This window comes from Castanea sativa, chromosome 4 (genome assembly GCF_040712315.1).
Source record: "Castanea sativa cultivar Marrone di Chiusa Pesio chromosome 4, ASM4071231v1".
Taxonomy (NCBI): Eukaryota; Viridiplantae; Streptophyta; class Magnoliopsida; order Fagales; family Fagaceae; genus Castanea; species Castanea sativa.
The window spans coordinates 30522116-30538138 of record NC_134016.1 but is presented as its reverse complement, the minus strand read 5'-3'; the positions used below and the strand labels follow the sequence as shown (position 1 = coordinate 30538138).

The 16023-nt window shown below is 36.6% G+C and overlaps 1 protein-coding gene across 5 annotated transcripts; it reads right to left on the bottom strand.

Moving 5' to 3' along the window:
• Positions 1–12: 12 nt before the first annotated feature.
• On the bottom strand, positions 13–8149 carry LOC142631107 (outer envelope protein 39, chloroplastic-like). Of its 5 annotated transcripts, none has more exons than XR_012843512.1 (6): positions 7686–8149; positions 7270–7385; positions 6963–7110; positions 4935–5221; positions 3707–3738; positions 13–1417 (listed from the first exon to the last, which is right to left on the bottom strand). XR_012843512.1 is itself a non-coding variant. In XM_075805187.1 (5 exons), exons 1-5 carry the CDS (start codon positions 7968–7970, stop codon positions 1393–1395), a joined length of 606 nt encoding a protein of 201 aa, XP_075661302.1. In that variant the 5' UTR covers positions 7971–8149; the 3' UTR covers positions 13–1392. The 5 variants fall into 5 exon arrangements, 3 of the variants coding, with proteins under 3 accessions (XP_075661302.1, XP_075661301.1, XP_075661303.1); XR_012843513.1 differs by lacking the exon at positions 13–1417 and adding an exon at positions 1977–3067; XM_075805187.1 differs by lacking the exon at positions 4935–5221.
• Positions 8150–16023: the final 7874 nt, after the last annotated feature.

Sequence of the window (16023 nt, the reverse complement as noted above, 5' to 3'; positions counted from 1 at the left end):
CATGGCAAAATGTTCGTCATATCATGGCAAAATGTTCACCATATGATACATAACCTAAGTATGAGATTCATCTATATATGCTGCCCTTGAAGAGGATGGAATAATCAATAGTTGGAAAGATTTACAACTTTTAAAGCAGTATACCATGTCTTAATTTACTACTACTAATATTTTGAGACCATGATATCCTTTTCATCAAATAATCATTTAACTAGTGAATAAAAACAAATTTAAAATGGAAATGGTTGGTATGGTTACTTTGAAATATTTCACAAATTTCATCAATGAAATTTAAATCTTGAACAAGAGACACCAGGAAACCATGGTGAAATGAATGCTCTCCATCATGAAAAACTATTGATAAGTATGATCATTACATTATCCTTTTAATGACATTGATGATTCAAATTATTATCAGTTGTAATCATAGTTGGAATTACTTGTCAAATAGGCAGATTGACTTGATTATAAAGGTTTCTATAACTTACCACACATCCTAACAAAGCTGAATCTTTTCCAATACCCAGAAAGCGAATCCTGATAAAATTGTAATCTTGGACTTGTGCCAAGTTTGTTTTCAAAACTTCAAATACAGTATTTTAATGAGAAAGATGTAAACAACAGCAAGTAGTTGTTGAATACTAAAGAAAATGCACACAAGAATTGAGTTAAGGAAAATTTTTATTTTATGATTCAAGATTCAGCAGAAGGAAACATAACAGAGGAAAGTATGTAGACTTAAACTTTTAATGAGAACTTGAGCATTACCTTCGTTTGGATCGTTTTCCTTTTTATAGATAGAATCCTCCCAATGTTTCTATTGATGTATCTACACCATTAAAACATATTATAGAAAAAAAATTGAATCTAAGGTTAAAGATTAAAAATTCTTGGTTATAATTAAAAACAGAAAACAATAGACAGATAATTATAAGAATAGGGACAACTAACCTTTGTAGTGTCTTATGTTTAGTATTTCTGAGGGAAATACATGAGTAATATGTGGAAGAATCAAATAGACAAGAATTCAAAGCAAAAAAAAGAATGAAGAAAAAAAAAAAGTAGCTTAAAAGATAGAAGATTAAATTATATTATACTACATGATTTACACATGAAGATGAACTACATATGATTTACACATCTTTTTCAAGCACCAACCATTCTCTCACTCAAAACTCTTTACCTGAATTTCTCTGGACTTGATCCTTTTACAGGTACCCACATCAATAAGAGGATACTTGCCATACATTCTTTTCATATAGAAAGGACCCTCTATAGGCCTTCTTATCCCATACTTAGTCAAGTCCCCATAAACCAACTTGCTAAGCAAGACCATCAAGGAGTCCACCAAGCTAGGCTTTAAATACTGCACTATAGTTCTGGCAAAGTCCATCATCTCTCGTGAGAGAATATGAATCTGCATATATAATCCAATTAATATTTGGTATTTGTAACCATCATGCATGGTTATATTATAACAAAGCTGGTTATAGAATAATAAGAGTAAAATTCAAATAGTCTCTCTTGATTGATATGGTAGTCTCTTTTAAAAGAATGAATAATTTATTTAAATAAAAATTATACATACATGCATATGTATATATTTATTTATTTTGCTTAAATGATTAATCAATCTCATACAATTCATTTAAAAAGTAACAACATTAAAACAAATGAATAACTGTCTTAAAAATTACATTTGTATATTCATAACTTTTATATTTAGAAAAACTTTCACTTCAATGTGGCTCAACAAAAGCGTTGCAACAATAAATGCTTAAGATTTTAGATATCACGTGTTTGAGATTTTTTTTTTATTAATAAATTTGGATTTACATTATGGTGATTTCAACCCAAACATGTCTTTTCCCATTATGTAAGTACACAAAAATAGATCGAAGCAGACCAAAATGAAATGAAGCGATCTGAATGGACCGAATTGGACCAAATGGAGAGAATAGAACTGGATGGACCGAATAGGAACGTGGACCGAAGTGGACAGACTTGACAGAGTAGGACCGAAGTAGACCGCATTGGACCAAAGTAAATAGAATGGCCTGGATAGGACTAAAGTGGATCAAAGTGGACTGAATAGGACCAATTTGGACCGAATAGAACCAAAGTGGACCGTGTGGACTGAATAGGACTAAGTTAGACCAAAGAGGACAAAATGGACCGAAGTGGACAGAATTCACAGAGTAGGACCGAAGTAGACCGTATAGGACCAAAGTGAACCGAATCACCTGAATAGGACTAAAGTGGATCAAAGTGGACTGAATAGGACCAATTTGGACCGAATAGAACCAAAGTAGACATAATAGACCGAATAGAAATTGTTTAAGTTTTAGAGAACAAATTATCTTCAAAAAATTTTAGAAAAAAAATTATACCTTACAATACAAAATAATTATTTATTTCCATGCATTGCATGGGTCTGTGACTAGTTTATATTAAAAAGTAAGTCTTTACAATTTTTTTTTTTTTTTTGCTAAAATAAGTAGATATATATTAAAACAAAAAGGACTAAACACAAAATAAAAATTAAACAGCAGAGTCGAGCTCAATGACCCTGAGCACAGAATTAGGGAGACTCAATTGCAAAAAAAAAAAAAAAAAAACCCAAAAATTGAGTGAGAAACCAAAACCCCAACTAGCCAAATTATGGGCTGCCTGATTCCCAATTATTGTGCCTCAACATAAATTGGATGTCCTCAACAATTTCCTTATTCACATGATTTCCTAACAACTGGGTTGGTGGTTCTACCATTAGTTTGATGAGGTCCATACTAGATGTAGCCATGAAAATCTCTTAATTTAGTCCACAACAAGTACCATCCAAACAAGTCTTTTTAGCAACTATACAATTCTTAAATAGATGAGCTTCAGTTTCTAGTTCTAGACCACAAAGGGAACACGTCTTCTTCAATCTTTAATCTTGAGGCCAAATCTATGTTTAGAGGAAGTGCTCCTACTGCAGTTCTCCATAGTTGGACCTTTAGTCTTTTAAGGATTCTACTCTTCCAGTGCTTTTTCTAGAATGGACCTCATCAAGAATTCTACTGCTATGCTCCAAAATTAAATCTTTGAGAGTTGAAATCTAATAAGTAGATATAAAGAAAAGGTACCAGGTTAGCCACCATTAAAGGTTAAAGCTCAATGCCTTCAAACTTGGGCTTAGGTTTAAAACCAACCACAGATGCAATCTCTCTATGGGTCCTTTCAAACCACAATGTCTACATGATTAGACAACTTCATTGTTACAAGATACTTCTTCCTTCTGTTATATATTGTTAATTCTATCTAGATTCATCTTATATTCTTCTTTTAATTTTGTTTAAAAAATTTAAGAAAATATCATTTAATACATAAAATGGTATAGATTTTTTAAACTGTTCTCCTTAATTTAAATAGAGATAAAACTAGTAAAAACTTAGTATTAAGAATTTAAATTTCAAACACTCCAATAAAAGACCAAAAAGTAAGGACACAAACTATGCCACATACTTTATCACAACTTGCATATGTGTCAAGTGGTAATCGAATTTACCTTTCACCAAGTACCAATGGCGGTGCTATGTATAAAAGTGATGTAATCCAATCACAGATTGACAAATATAAGTTGTAGTAAAGTGTGTGGTGAAGTTTGTGTTCACAGAAGAACTCATAAAAGATTAACAATAGGAGACCGGAAGTACAGAATCATTACCTTAAGCCACAAGTTTGTTGACCTCTTGAATCCTGTACAAAAAACAATTGTATCAAAAGGATGCAACTTGCCGTTCTTGAATAATACGTCATTGCCTCCTACATATAGTATTACTGTCGGCAATGCCTACATAACATGTGGATCATTCAAAGACAGGCATTTTCAAAGAAAAACAAACAGGAGCTTAAAAGATACATCAAATTACAGTATATTATACTACATGATTTACACATGAATGTGACTCATTTACAATCTGTCCATGCATGTACACAAACAAGAGAGAGAGGGGGGAAGAGCAGGAGTGTGTGTGCGTGTGTAATGACTAGAAACTCTACAATCCAGGCATATTTTAATAAATCATATGTATCAAAACCTAAGAAGCACAGACACGAACACCAACATAGAAAAGTAAGACATGGTCACAGCAATTCTTGAAAATTAGGACACGATATGATGGGGATACAACAATTAATTAATAAATAAATATATAGAAAGTGATAAACCAATATACCATGTATAGAAACGAGGCTTTTCATGTAATAAACAAAAGCCAAAAGTTTTACAAGAATAACCATTTAAAATAATCTCTCTTTGAAACATTGGCTTTACTAAAATTATCATACTCGCAAAAAAAAAAAGAAAAAACCACAGCTAAACAACATAAGCTAATTCGCCATTGCCTAATTGGCCTAGTGGAAGGGCTGGCACTGAAAGCAGCCCCCAAATCCTCAAGTTTTCTCCCTTTCTTGTCCTCCAAATCTAAAATCCTATGCTTTTTCTACACCATTAACTCCATCTGTTCACAACTTGCTATCCTTTCCCATTTTTCCTAGCTACATCATTTAATGAAATTAGTCATCAAACTAAAGTTAACACAACAGTTTTAAATTGTTTAAAGATAAAGAAAATTTATTCAAGACAGAGGAACCTCTAGTACACAGGACTTGCACCCAAAGCTTACCTAAAATAAGTAATAAATAATTTTTAGGTTGAAATTAAACTTCATAATAGATCTGAGGGAAAAAGAAGATGAGAAAATATCTCCAAAAAAACAAAAAATACACAACTAATGAAGCAGAATCCTCTCCCATCTTAGACCGTTCAAACTTGTCACTAGTGTCCATGACACAATTAATTGAAAGCTCCAAAATGCTTTTTCTACAACCATGTTTGGATAACAGAAAAGATTAACTTGGTGAACATATATACATAAGTAAAGAACATTTACCTATAAAAAAAGGGTGGTATCTTGCACTGCAACATCACATCTTTCAAATGGACATGAATTCCATTATATATAATCCAAAAATCAGAATGCACATTCCAATGGGATATTAAGTTCCACCACCTACCCCTACCCCACATGATGGCACAATGCACATTCCAATGTCCCACCACCTACCCCACTGATAGTCATCTCACTTTACCCATTTTGAATACTCGTCAGATGCAATCTTTGAGCTTTGAAGAACCCTCTTTGTCCACACGTGATAGCACGACTCATATTTGATAGCTCTGGACAAACAAGTAACAACCATACAATTAATTGGCCATAAAAGACATCTCTGATTTCTCTCTTAGCTAAAGTTCAACAATAGATAAGATCAAAAAGCAGCTTCCTGCAAGTTTCCATAGATGAATAGATGTGGAACAGTGGAATAGATAGTGCAGAGAATTCAAATATATGCCAAAAGCCACAACATAATCTTAAACTAGGAGAAAACAACTTAAAGTACAATGTACTATTACAAACACACAAAGCACAGATATGAAATATGGAAATACAAGACAAAAACAGTTAAGTAGTTCATGCAGCTGGGATCTAATTAATCTGCAATACCTATTCACTAAATAATTTGATGATAATACTAGTGGCAACCTGCCAAAATTTGCTGAACTTACCTTTTCATAGCGGAAACCATTAGCCTTGGAGTCATCAGCTGACCAAAGAAAGACACCATGAAGTTGCTTCTACTCTTGAGTTTACAGCATGCAGTAAAGAAGCCATTCTCAGGTTTTAACCCACCACTACTAGCATCAGTACTAAAGCTTACTAAAATCTTACCACCATTATAATTAGAGCTCTGGGTTTTGACGTAGTTAAGAAATTGAGGCACAGTGGTTCCCTTATCAAATGCACAAAACTGGAAGTTGACATAGTCTATTTGCTAGACTGTTGTTCTCTTGTTTCTAAAGCCACGTATAGATTAGGCAAACACCGCACTTTGTCATCCAAATAAAGGGAAAATCTCATTGTAAATTTCATTCTACCTACTATTGTGTGATTTCTAAGACCTAATTTTTAATACCATACCATATACTCTAGAACAGATTTGTTGAGTCTATAAAAATTAGTGGATGTAAATCAAAAGTCACAAGAGCACTTAACCCTTCTTCTTGGTAGTTGTAATTCCACTTTTAGAACCCAAATTGAAGCAGTTAATGAAAAATGTTTCTCAGTGCCTTTTCACTATTAAGTCCACTAATTTGTCATTTTCAGAGTGTCAGCCATAGAATTCAACCTCTGATGGTCACAATTAGACTCCTTGTATATTACATATTTTGTGTGTGTGAGAAAGATAGAGAGTAAATTTTACTTTCTCCATTAAAAGTTTGAATGATTGCACACAGTTAATATCTACGAATGAAGACTTTGGCTTAACAAATCAACCAACCCACCAGCCATGTAAGCAATCAGCCATAAAACATAAAGAGTACAATCAGCCATGTAAGCAAAACCTCTTGGATTCTCAACCCTTCTAATCCATAAGACTAATAGCATCCACCATCCTCAACTTGCTGCTCTTTGCTTTGAACCACTATTTGAAATCCATCGGGTAGTCTTGCATTTATTTAACTCTAATCAGGCAAATCTAACCAGAGTTATATGTTAAAAACAACATGACAATGTAGCTAAGCTGAAAGCTCTTGACTTGGAATGCCAAGACTATTTTTTTTTTTATTGGTAAATTACACAATAAGTAGCACAGACAACCATAATCCCCAACATGTCCATGTCAGACACGGACACTCCTGCATGCATGTCCTTAGTGTGTCTGGAGAAAAATTTTAAAAGTAAAAAACTCCAGCTTTTTCATTTGAATGAAAAAACTCAGATTTTTTTATATGTTTTTATAAATTTTGAGAGTTATTATATATTTTGAAAACTTAAAGTAAACATAATTTATGCCTAAAATGCCTAATGACAAGATGCGTAAAAGCCCAACCCCATGCGGGGGGAAATAGGACCACTTACCATGGGGAAAGATATTTCTCCAGAACCAACAGCATAAAATCGACCAGAGCCCACATCACCTTCTTCATAACCTCGAACACTGTTTGTTCCACCAATGGCAAAGGCTTCATGTGGAGGGAAATTACCCACCACATGATCACCAGACAAACTAGTAATGAAAAATGCAAGCAAATTAGCAAACTAACCAGATCATCATTTGCTTCACTTACAATGAATAACAAAAATAACAGGGAATAAGATAAAGAAGATCCCCCAGCCTTATTTTTAGAGGAAAAAAGCCTTTCAAATTATTCATTAGTCACCGTACCTTAAAAGAAGGCGAGCAGGATCGATTTCTACACCCTTCCTAACAAGAGCATTTACTCTATTGAAAGACAACCACTCGACCAAAACAGGAAGTCCCTGTTCCATGCTGACTGCAAACTACAAGCACAATCCCAGTACAATATCAATATATATAATTTCTACATATGGCCCAGTGGAAATACATTCAACACCTTAACAGTACTTCCCAGTACTCTTGTAGGCCTTTTGTCAAACACCTAACAGATGTAGCCAAGAAATAGAAGTTGATTGATGTACAGCAAAAGATCATTTCCTATGTGTGCATCTTTGTGTGTCTCAAAAAAGAATGGGATGGACAAATGACAAAAACTAAATTTTCCCAAGAAAATTGGAGAAGAAAAAATAAAGACTGAGACTTTGAATTCCAGAATCCCATACCTTCTTAGCCAAATCCAACAACTCCTTGGCAGTTCCAACATCGGTAGCCAAACAAAGATTACTCTCCTTCTGCACCATCACCTCGAAAAATCTCTTCCTCATCGCATTCTTCGTTAGCTTCGCTCTCTCTCCTAACTCCAATCCCTTGACCCTAACTGGCCTCTCCACCGCCTTCACCGCCACATGTCGATTCTCCTCCAAAAACCTCGCCACCGTCTTCTCCATCTCCTCCTCCACCTTCCCTTTCACCCTCAAAACCCTAACCATCTTCGTCAACTTAATCATCGAATGCAATTTAATCCCATTCTCCTCCAAATTCTCCCTCCCCGGTAAAGCTTATAATCAATTCAAGCTGATATGACCATAAACAAAATTTTGGAACAAGAACAAAAAGAAGTTCTAGACCCTTTGCGCTTAATTTCCCAAGTTAAAAAGTCATACATTGATAATAGTTCATTGTGGGAATTTGCAAGTGGGCATTGTATGAGAAGCTGTCTATGAGAGAAACCCTTCCCTCATGCATAAAAGACCAAATAAAAATCCTAACCCTCTAAGGTACTATTTATAGGCAAACATTTTACAAGAGGACGAAATAATTTACAGTAACCAAGTGTGAATTCTGATTTCTTGCTTTACAGGTGTTGGAAGCTGATGGAGGACGCAGTGCTAGCTGGCTTCTGCAGAATTATGCTCTGACAACATGAATCATGGAACTGGAGTAAAGGACTAGTCATCATGCATGGAAACTTGAAAGGAGTGTGACGGCAAAATAGGAAAGGAGGCCAAGACAAGAGTGGGTCCAAAGTGGGTCCCACAATTTTCGTTTTTTTTTTTTTTACATATCTTTTGTACATAATCTCTTCTAATCATCTCTTCCTTGGAACCATTCTTCATCAATGTCTGCATCTGGATCATGATTATGGTAATAGGGATCATCAAAATCAAACGGACTGGGCATTTCCCAATGGTGTTGATAAGGCCATTGCTGTCTGCAAATGTCTGGGTCGGCGGGTACAATTTCTGGAAAGATTCCCTGGTTGAGAGATTCTGCCATTGAAAGTGAATAGTGACAGGATATCCATGATACATCTGTGTGTCTGTGAATAGTACCGTCGGCATTTGTTACCCAATGGACTTCTGGAGGGTGGACAATTCCTTCTGCTTGAACATTATCTTTGGAATTTAGCTTTGCAACTATACATGCTGAAGTGATTTTTTGACCAAACCTGGGGTGATCTGCTTTGTGATACTTGGACCATTGACCATCATGAGCATCATTTTTCAAAAGTTCATGCCAGAATTTGTTAAAATATTTATTATCATGAAGAAAAATGTATGAGTAGAAACGTGGTTCAAAGTGAATGCACAAGTAGTACTCATTGAGTAAGTACCACATGTAAAGGTAATGAACAACATTCCATCGTGTTATCCAAAATGCAAATGGGGTTTTCCATGGTTGCTCAATATCTGGGAAAATGGCAAGGAAATGGCTCTGGTTTTGTGTGAGGTAATTATGGAGGACTTGGATGATTCTTTTGGATCTGGCTTGGAGGGTTAGGGTTTTTATTTGGTCTTTTATGTCTGAGGGAAGGGTTTCTATTATGTCCATGATGTCATTGGAGGATGAAGTAGAAGGGTCAGAGGATGAAGAAGGGCCTGAGGATGAGGATGGGTCGGTTATTGGGTATACACATAAGGGTGGAGGAATTGTTGTGGTATGGAGGACTGGAGGCTTTCTAGATAGGTAGTCAGTGATAAGGTTATCTGTACCTTTGATGTGCTTGACTTGGAAGGACCATTGTGAAAACCAATTTGACCATCTGAGTAACTGGGGATGGGGGGGCATTTTTCTTTTGAACTGGAGCATTTTTGGGAAGGAAGACATATCCATTTCTACAAGAAAATTGTGACCAAGGAGGTGAAACTGGAACTTTTCAATACCATGTTTAACCGCCAGAATTTCTTTGAAAGTGGAATGATAATGGAGTTCTGAAAGCTTGAATGCACCGCTTTTGTATCCACAAATGCTTCTTTTTCCATTAACTTCTTCAAAGAGAGCTGCTGCCCAATACTCATCACTTGCATCTGTCTGTAAAATCCTTTTTCCTGTGCCTGGAATCTGCAAAGGGGGAAGCTTTTCTGCTAATTTTTTCAACTGTTGAACTGCTTCTGTATGAAGTGAATTCCATGCTGGAGGAGATTTTTTCAACAACTTGGACAAACAATCTCTGTATCTGGAAATTTTTGGAATGAAATCTGACATGTAATTAACAATTCCAAGAAACTGTTGAATCTGTTTGGTGCTGGTGAGTGTATCTGGAAATTCACTGAGAGAGACTGCTATGTGAGGCTGCAGAGTATACTTTCCATCTGAAATGTTCACTCCAAGGAAATCAATAGAGGATACTCCTATGACCATTTTCTTTTCTGAAAGCATTATCCCTTGAGCTTTTACTAAATTGTAGAATTCAGTAAGCAATTTTTCATGGGATTCTGCATCTTTTGAGAATAGGAGGATATCATCTACATAGATTAATGCATTTGACAACAGTGGTTGGAAAAGAGTTACCATTGCTTTTTGGAACTGGGATGGAGCATTTTTGAGGCCAAAAGGCATTACCGTCCATTGATAATGGTGGTCTGGAATGCAAAAAGCTGTCTTGTATCTTTCATCTGGATGGATTCCTAATTGCCAAAATCCTGCTTTGAGATCAAACTTTGAAAATACTTTGGCATTGGAAAGATGTTGGAAAAGAGCACTTTTGTTTGGCAGTGGAAACTTGTCATCAGCAAGGAAATGATTAAGATCTTGGTAGTTGATTACCAATCTGAGCTTTCCTCGAACTTGTTCTGCATGCTTGTTAACATAGAAGGCTTCACATGCCCATGGAGAAGTTGTGGGTTCAATGAGGTTTTCTGAAAGAAGGGTAGCTAACTCCTGCTTAGCTAGGGATAAATGTTCTGGGTTCATACCTCTATGGCTAGCTTTTGTAGGGTTAACATCTTCATTCTTTTTGAAGGGAAGGGTTATGAAAAAGGCTGGGTTTTTCCACAGTGGTTTTGGGTTCTTGAGAAGGAATTCTGAGTGGGTGGCTGCACAGCATTCATTGATTATCTGGGCTTTCAAGGAATCAAAGGGGTTTAGTGAAAACAAATGTGGTACCTGGGTCCATGTGAGAAGGTGTTGTTTATGCAAGAGGCCTTTTGAGGACCATCTGAGGTTAGGTATCTGGTGAAGGAGGTCAAATCCTATAAGGAGGTCTCTGCCTGTGAGAGAGGATCCAAGGACTTGGTGTTTAATGGTAAGGGTTGGGAATATTCTAATGTGAATGGGTTTGCTTTTCTGGGTGATCAAGAATGTTTCTCCATTGGTTGCTCTGAACATCTGATGATGGGGTAACCAAAAATCTTCTGGTAAAATTTTAGGATGAAGGATTGTTGCTGCTGCTCCTGTATCAAACAAAGCTATTACTGGGATGGGTTTGGAGTAGGTATCAAGGAGGATGTGAACTTGGGCTATTGGTGTGGGGCCAATTATTGGGGCTATAAGAGGCTGAGATGTGTATATGGTTTGGATTTCTGGGTCTGAATCATCTGTAATACTTGAATCTGATTCTTCTTCTGAGGATGAATAAGCTATGGCTGCCAAGGCTTGGGGAGAATAATCATCATCAAGTGAAAAGAGTGATTCCACATCTGAAAATGGAGTATCATCTGCATGAATCTGGGCTTGCTCCAAAAGCTTTGCTGCTTTTGCTTTCTTTGGACAATTTTTTGCAAAATGACCGGGCTTTCTACATACAAAACAGACTTTTGAATTTTTTCCTTTGAATTGCTTTCTTCTGAGAAACTTCCATTTCTTTTTTCTGAAAAATTTCTTCTTTGGATGAGAATATTTCTTCTTCCAAGAGTACTTCTTGTAATGATCTCTTCTCTTTGTTGGGCAAGAACAATTCTTATCATAACACTTAATCTGCAAATCTTTTCTTTTGCAATTGTCTTTGAGCTTGCTATGGATCTTGTCAATCTCCGAAAGAAACTTTCTTTGATTGCAAAGTTTTTCCAAAGCAATGAGGACATGTTGATAGATTTCTCCAAGGGAGGCTTGCTGCAAGGTGATTTTTTGAAGATTCATCATGCGAAGAGTTTCATCACCAAGTGGTTCTGGAAAAGAATTCAAGAATGTGTGCTTGGAATTGACATCATCCATGCCATTAAAGGCATAATATCTGCTTGACATTCTGTCAAAGTGTTTCTCCAAATCTTTTCTTTCAAAATAACAGCATTTCATCAGTAAGAATTCATCTCTGGCTACTTCAGTGTAATGGGCTAATGAACCAAGAAATTCATTATGGAGGATCGTGAAAAAATCCTCAAGTGTGTTACTCTGGGCTGCTTGTCTTTGCCTGTATTCTCCAAGGTTAATCCACCATTGTCTCAGTCTACCTATGAGTCTTGCTACAAATTTAGCAATAATCTGGGCAACTGTATTGTTTGGGGCTTGAAGTTCTGCTGTACACCATGAATACATGTTGAAAATCTCATCATGCCATTTTGAGGGAGGACTGTTATCAAGGGTGAACAAGTGCTTTGAATCTGTGGTTGATGAGTAGGTTAATTTTGTGTGGTGATCAGGGATGACAGGTGGTGTAGGGAATATTGGTGGTGGTGGTGGAGGTTGTTTAGGACGAAGGACATCATCTTCTTCTTCTACTTTTGGCTCAGTCATGAAGACTTCATCTAGATCAAGATCAGACAAGTCTAAATCTGCGTTATCAATGACTGGGAGGACAAAAGGTTCTGTTGGTTCTTGAAGAGTTAAAGTTCTGAGAAATGATGATATCGGGTTTGGAGGGTCAGTATTTATGGCTAACAAGTTCATATCTGGGGGTCTGGAGGAAGCACCAATGGTTGGATCTGGTGGTTGGTATAATGGTTCTTTGTCTTTTTTGATGGGAGGAGGTTCCTTTTGTAGTTTGGGTTGAGATTCTAGTTAAGGTGGTGGTATTGGGTTTGTTGTACTGGAAAAAATTCCACATGGTTTGAAAGGATTTTGAGCTGGATGTGTCATATTTAATGGTTGGAGGTTTTGGTATGGGGAAACTGGGGAAAATGGCGAGGGTACTGGTATGGACAGATCTTTATACAATGATTGACGAGGTTGGTATAGCATGTAGATTTGCATTGGAAGTGCTTGGGTAGCTGCCTTTTGTGAATTCTCCAAAGACTGGAGTTGCATCAACAATTGCTTTTTTTCTTTTTCTTTTTGCCCGATGAGTGGGAAGGATACAGACAAATCCTTTACTGTAGAAACAATTGTCTCCAATTCTTGTTCAATTGACTTTATCTTCTTCTTCAAATCTTCAATGAGGGAATTTGAGGATGAAAAGGTATTGGATACCACTTCAGACAACTTTTGTTGATTGTCAAGAATCTTCGAAAGAACTTGATTTTGTGCTACAGCATTTTCTGCCTGCCAATTAAGGGCTGCTTCAGCTGATGAGACCCGTTTTTTACTTCCATCTTGATTGGTTCCAACAGGGTTTTTTATCTTCCAAACATGTTTTACATTGACTTGTGAGTGGTCAAAATTTCTAAAGGAGGAAAATGTTGTGGGTATGAGGGTGATGCATGGTCAAACATATAACAGGGTAAGGGCTTTTGTGTGTGGGTTTGACTGGGAGGCTTGGGTTGACATTTTTGTATTTGGGGAAGGACTTTCTGGTAATATGGGATTAAAGGTGGTTTCTGGTTTTGTTGGTTTGGATCTTGACTTTCTTTGCATGGGGAAAGGGATGGAGGTTTTTGTTTTCTGGATCTGGGATAAAGGACATAGTAATCAAATCTTCCTGAGGGTTCTCCAAGGAGGTCGACTTCTGGGTCTCCTGCTTCATATCTTTCTTTAAGAATCTGCTGGGAAGACTTCTTCTTTCTTCTTTTCTTATCTTCTTCAAATTCTTCTTCTCTGCATTCTTCACAATCACAAACATCCCACCATATATGGCCTGTGGGTGATTTTCCTTCATAGACAGGTTTTCCATTTTCTTGAAATGCTTTGATCTGAAGACCATCAAGACCTTCATAAGAAACTGGCTGGAGCATAGCTGTTGGAAAGACTGTCACTTCTTCTTTTTCTGGTGTGGTTGTCATAAATCTGACTTCAACATCACCATTTTGGTTTCTGATGAAGAAAGGAGTGTTGGACTGGATCGGCTGAGATGCCTGATGGAGAGTCTCATATTTTGTAATCCATTTCTCTGGAAAAAGTTTTTTCATCTGTTCTTTATCCAACTGTCTTGGAACAAATGTACACATGGGTGTCATGCCTGGATCAACTTGGATCAAAAAAGCATCATTGGACTGGGCTATCTCTGGTATGGCTACATCAAAAGCATGATTCTGGAGTCTGTAGGCAAGCTGATAATGAACTGTGGCTGCAAAAGTATCTGGTACTTGAGAAGCTCCTGTAATCTGAACTTGAACTTTAAGAGCATCATAAAGGTGTGGGTCTCTGAGGGACATGTTGAAATTGGGGAAAAGGGTGACAACGATTGTTCCTGCATTGAGTGTGGTTTGGACTGTACCTATGACTGCATTATGATATTCCATAAATCTAGAATCAAGGAGAGCAATTCTAGAAGCTATAGGGAGTCCTTTTCTGCCATGAAAAGTGAGTGCAAGTCTTACTGCACCAAAATGGAGGTGAGTATAACCTTGTCTTTGCCATGGGATGACAAACTCTCTAGGAAGAGCAAGAGTGATGAAATTTTCTTTCTCACTGGCTGGAATATTAAACTGATCAAACTTTGAAGCTTGGACATACTCTTTAACACTAGAGGGTTGAGAAGGACCGAGAAATTTTTTTATGGATTTTTTGAAAGTTTTTTGAGGTTTATCAAACACAGTATAGGGATTTACAATAGGGAAATTTGTAATAGGTATTTTACTATCTTCAGGGACATGGGATATTTCATATAAATAGTCTAATCTATTTGCAGTAGATTTTCTAAGGGAAAGATCACAAGAAGTGGTAATGGTATCAGTGATTGCTGAGGATGTGACTGCTGAGGATGTTGAACTGGAACTGGCCATGACTGTTTCTAGAATGAAGAACAATTTTCCTAAGATCTAACAGGACAAAAACGCCATTCCTACGCTCACGTCCACTAGACTACTCAGGAAAAATAATTCTTTGACACTTTTAGTACAACTCCTTAGTTTTCTACTTGATTATCAAATCCCGTTTTCTGATGTGATTATCACAGAGGATCCACAATAAGTGGCAACTGTTAATCACAGAGCATACTAATCAGGACAATAATTCAAGTGTACTAATCAAAGGAGAGAGAAACTGATGCTGAGGCTTTACCAGTTTTTTGAAATTGCATGTGTGTATGATGAGTGAATATGCATGGAGAGTGCAAGTGCAAGGCTCTGATACCAATTATATGGAGATGTGGACGAAGAAGTAAGTGAAAGGGGATGAAACCAAATGTAAAAGGCTAAAAGACGAAAGGAAACTAAAATACAAAGAACAACAAAACTACAAAACTTATTTATTTCATGAACTTAGGAAGCTACGGGAGGAGAAATGGGAATGATGGAATGTGGATAAGGACGAGACAACTACAAGACGAACATAGGAGGGTGTAAGAAGATCATGGAAGCTTATTAATGGTATATATTGCTAAAATACTATAGAAAATAACTGCAGAATATGGGATAGAACACAGAACAAGATACAACAAACTGATAGATATTATTATATTGAACAAGGTTTTTACAGGACTGGAAGACATAAACTGTAAAATATTACACAAGCTGGCTAACTCTCAAACTCTCATTCACTCTCTAAAACTTTCTTAAAACTCCCTACTATATTCTCTCTTTTTCAAACTCTACCGAACTATGAATACAAACGGCCTATTTATAGGCAAACATTTTACAAGAGGACGAAATAATTTACAGTGACCAAGTGTGAATTCTGATTTCTTGCTTTACAGGTGTTGGAAGCTGATGGAGGACGCAGTGCTAGCTGGCTTCTGCAGAATTATGCTCTGACAACATGAATCATGGAACTGGAGTAAAGGACTAGTCATCATGCATGGAAACTTGAAAGGAGTGTGACGGCAAAATAGGAAAGGAGGCCAAGACAAGAGTGGGTCCAAAGTGGGTCCCACATTTTTTTTTACATATCAAAGTGAATGCACAAGTAGTACTCATTGAGTAAGTACCACATGTAAAGGTAATGAACAACATTCCATCGTGTTATCCAAAATGCAAATGGGGTTTTCCATGGTTGCTCAATATCTGGGAAAATGGCAAGGAAATGGCTCTG

What these genes read in the sequence shown, in the direction of transcription:
- LOC142631107 (XM_075805186.1), bottom strand. Translation starts at nt 7,970, where the DNA reads ATGATTAAGTTGACGAAGATGGTTAGGGTTTTGAGGGTGAAAGGGAAG. An exon ending in CCTGCTCGCCTTCTTTTAAG is followed by an intron (nt 7,111 to 7,269) that starts GTACGGTGACTA and finishes TTTCATTACTAG; the next exon opens with TTTGTCTGGTGATCATGTGG. An exon ending in CAACAAACTTGTGGCTTAAG is followed by an intron (nt 3,068 to 3,706) that starts GTAATGATTCTG and finishes TTAATTTTGGAG; the next exon opens with CATAGCAGTAGAATTCTTGA.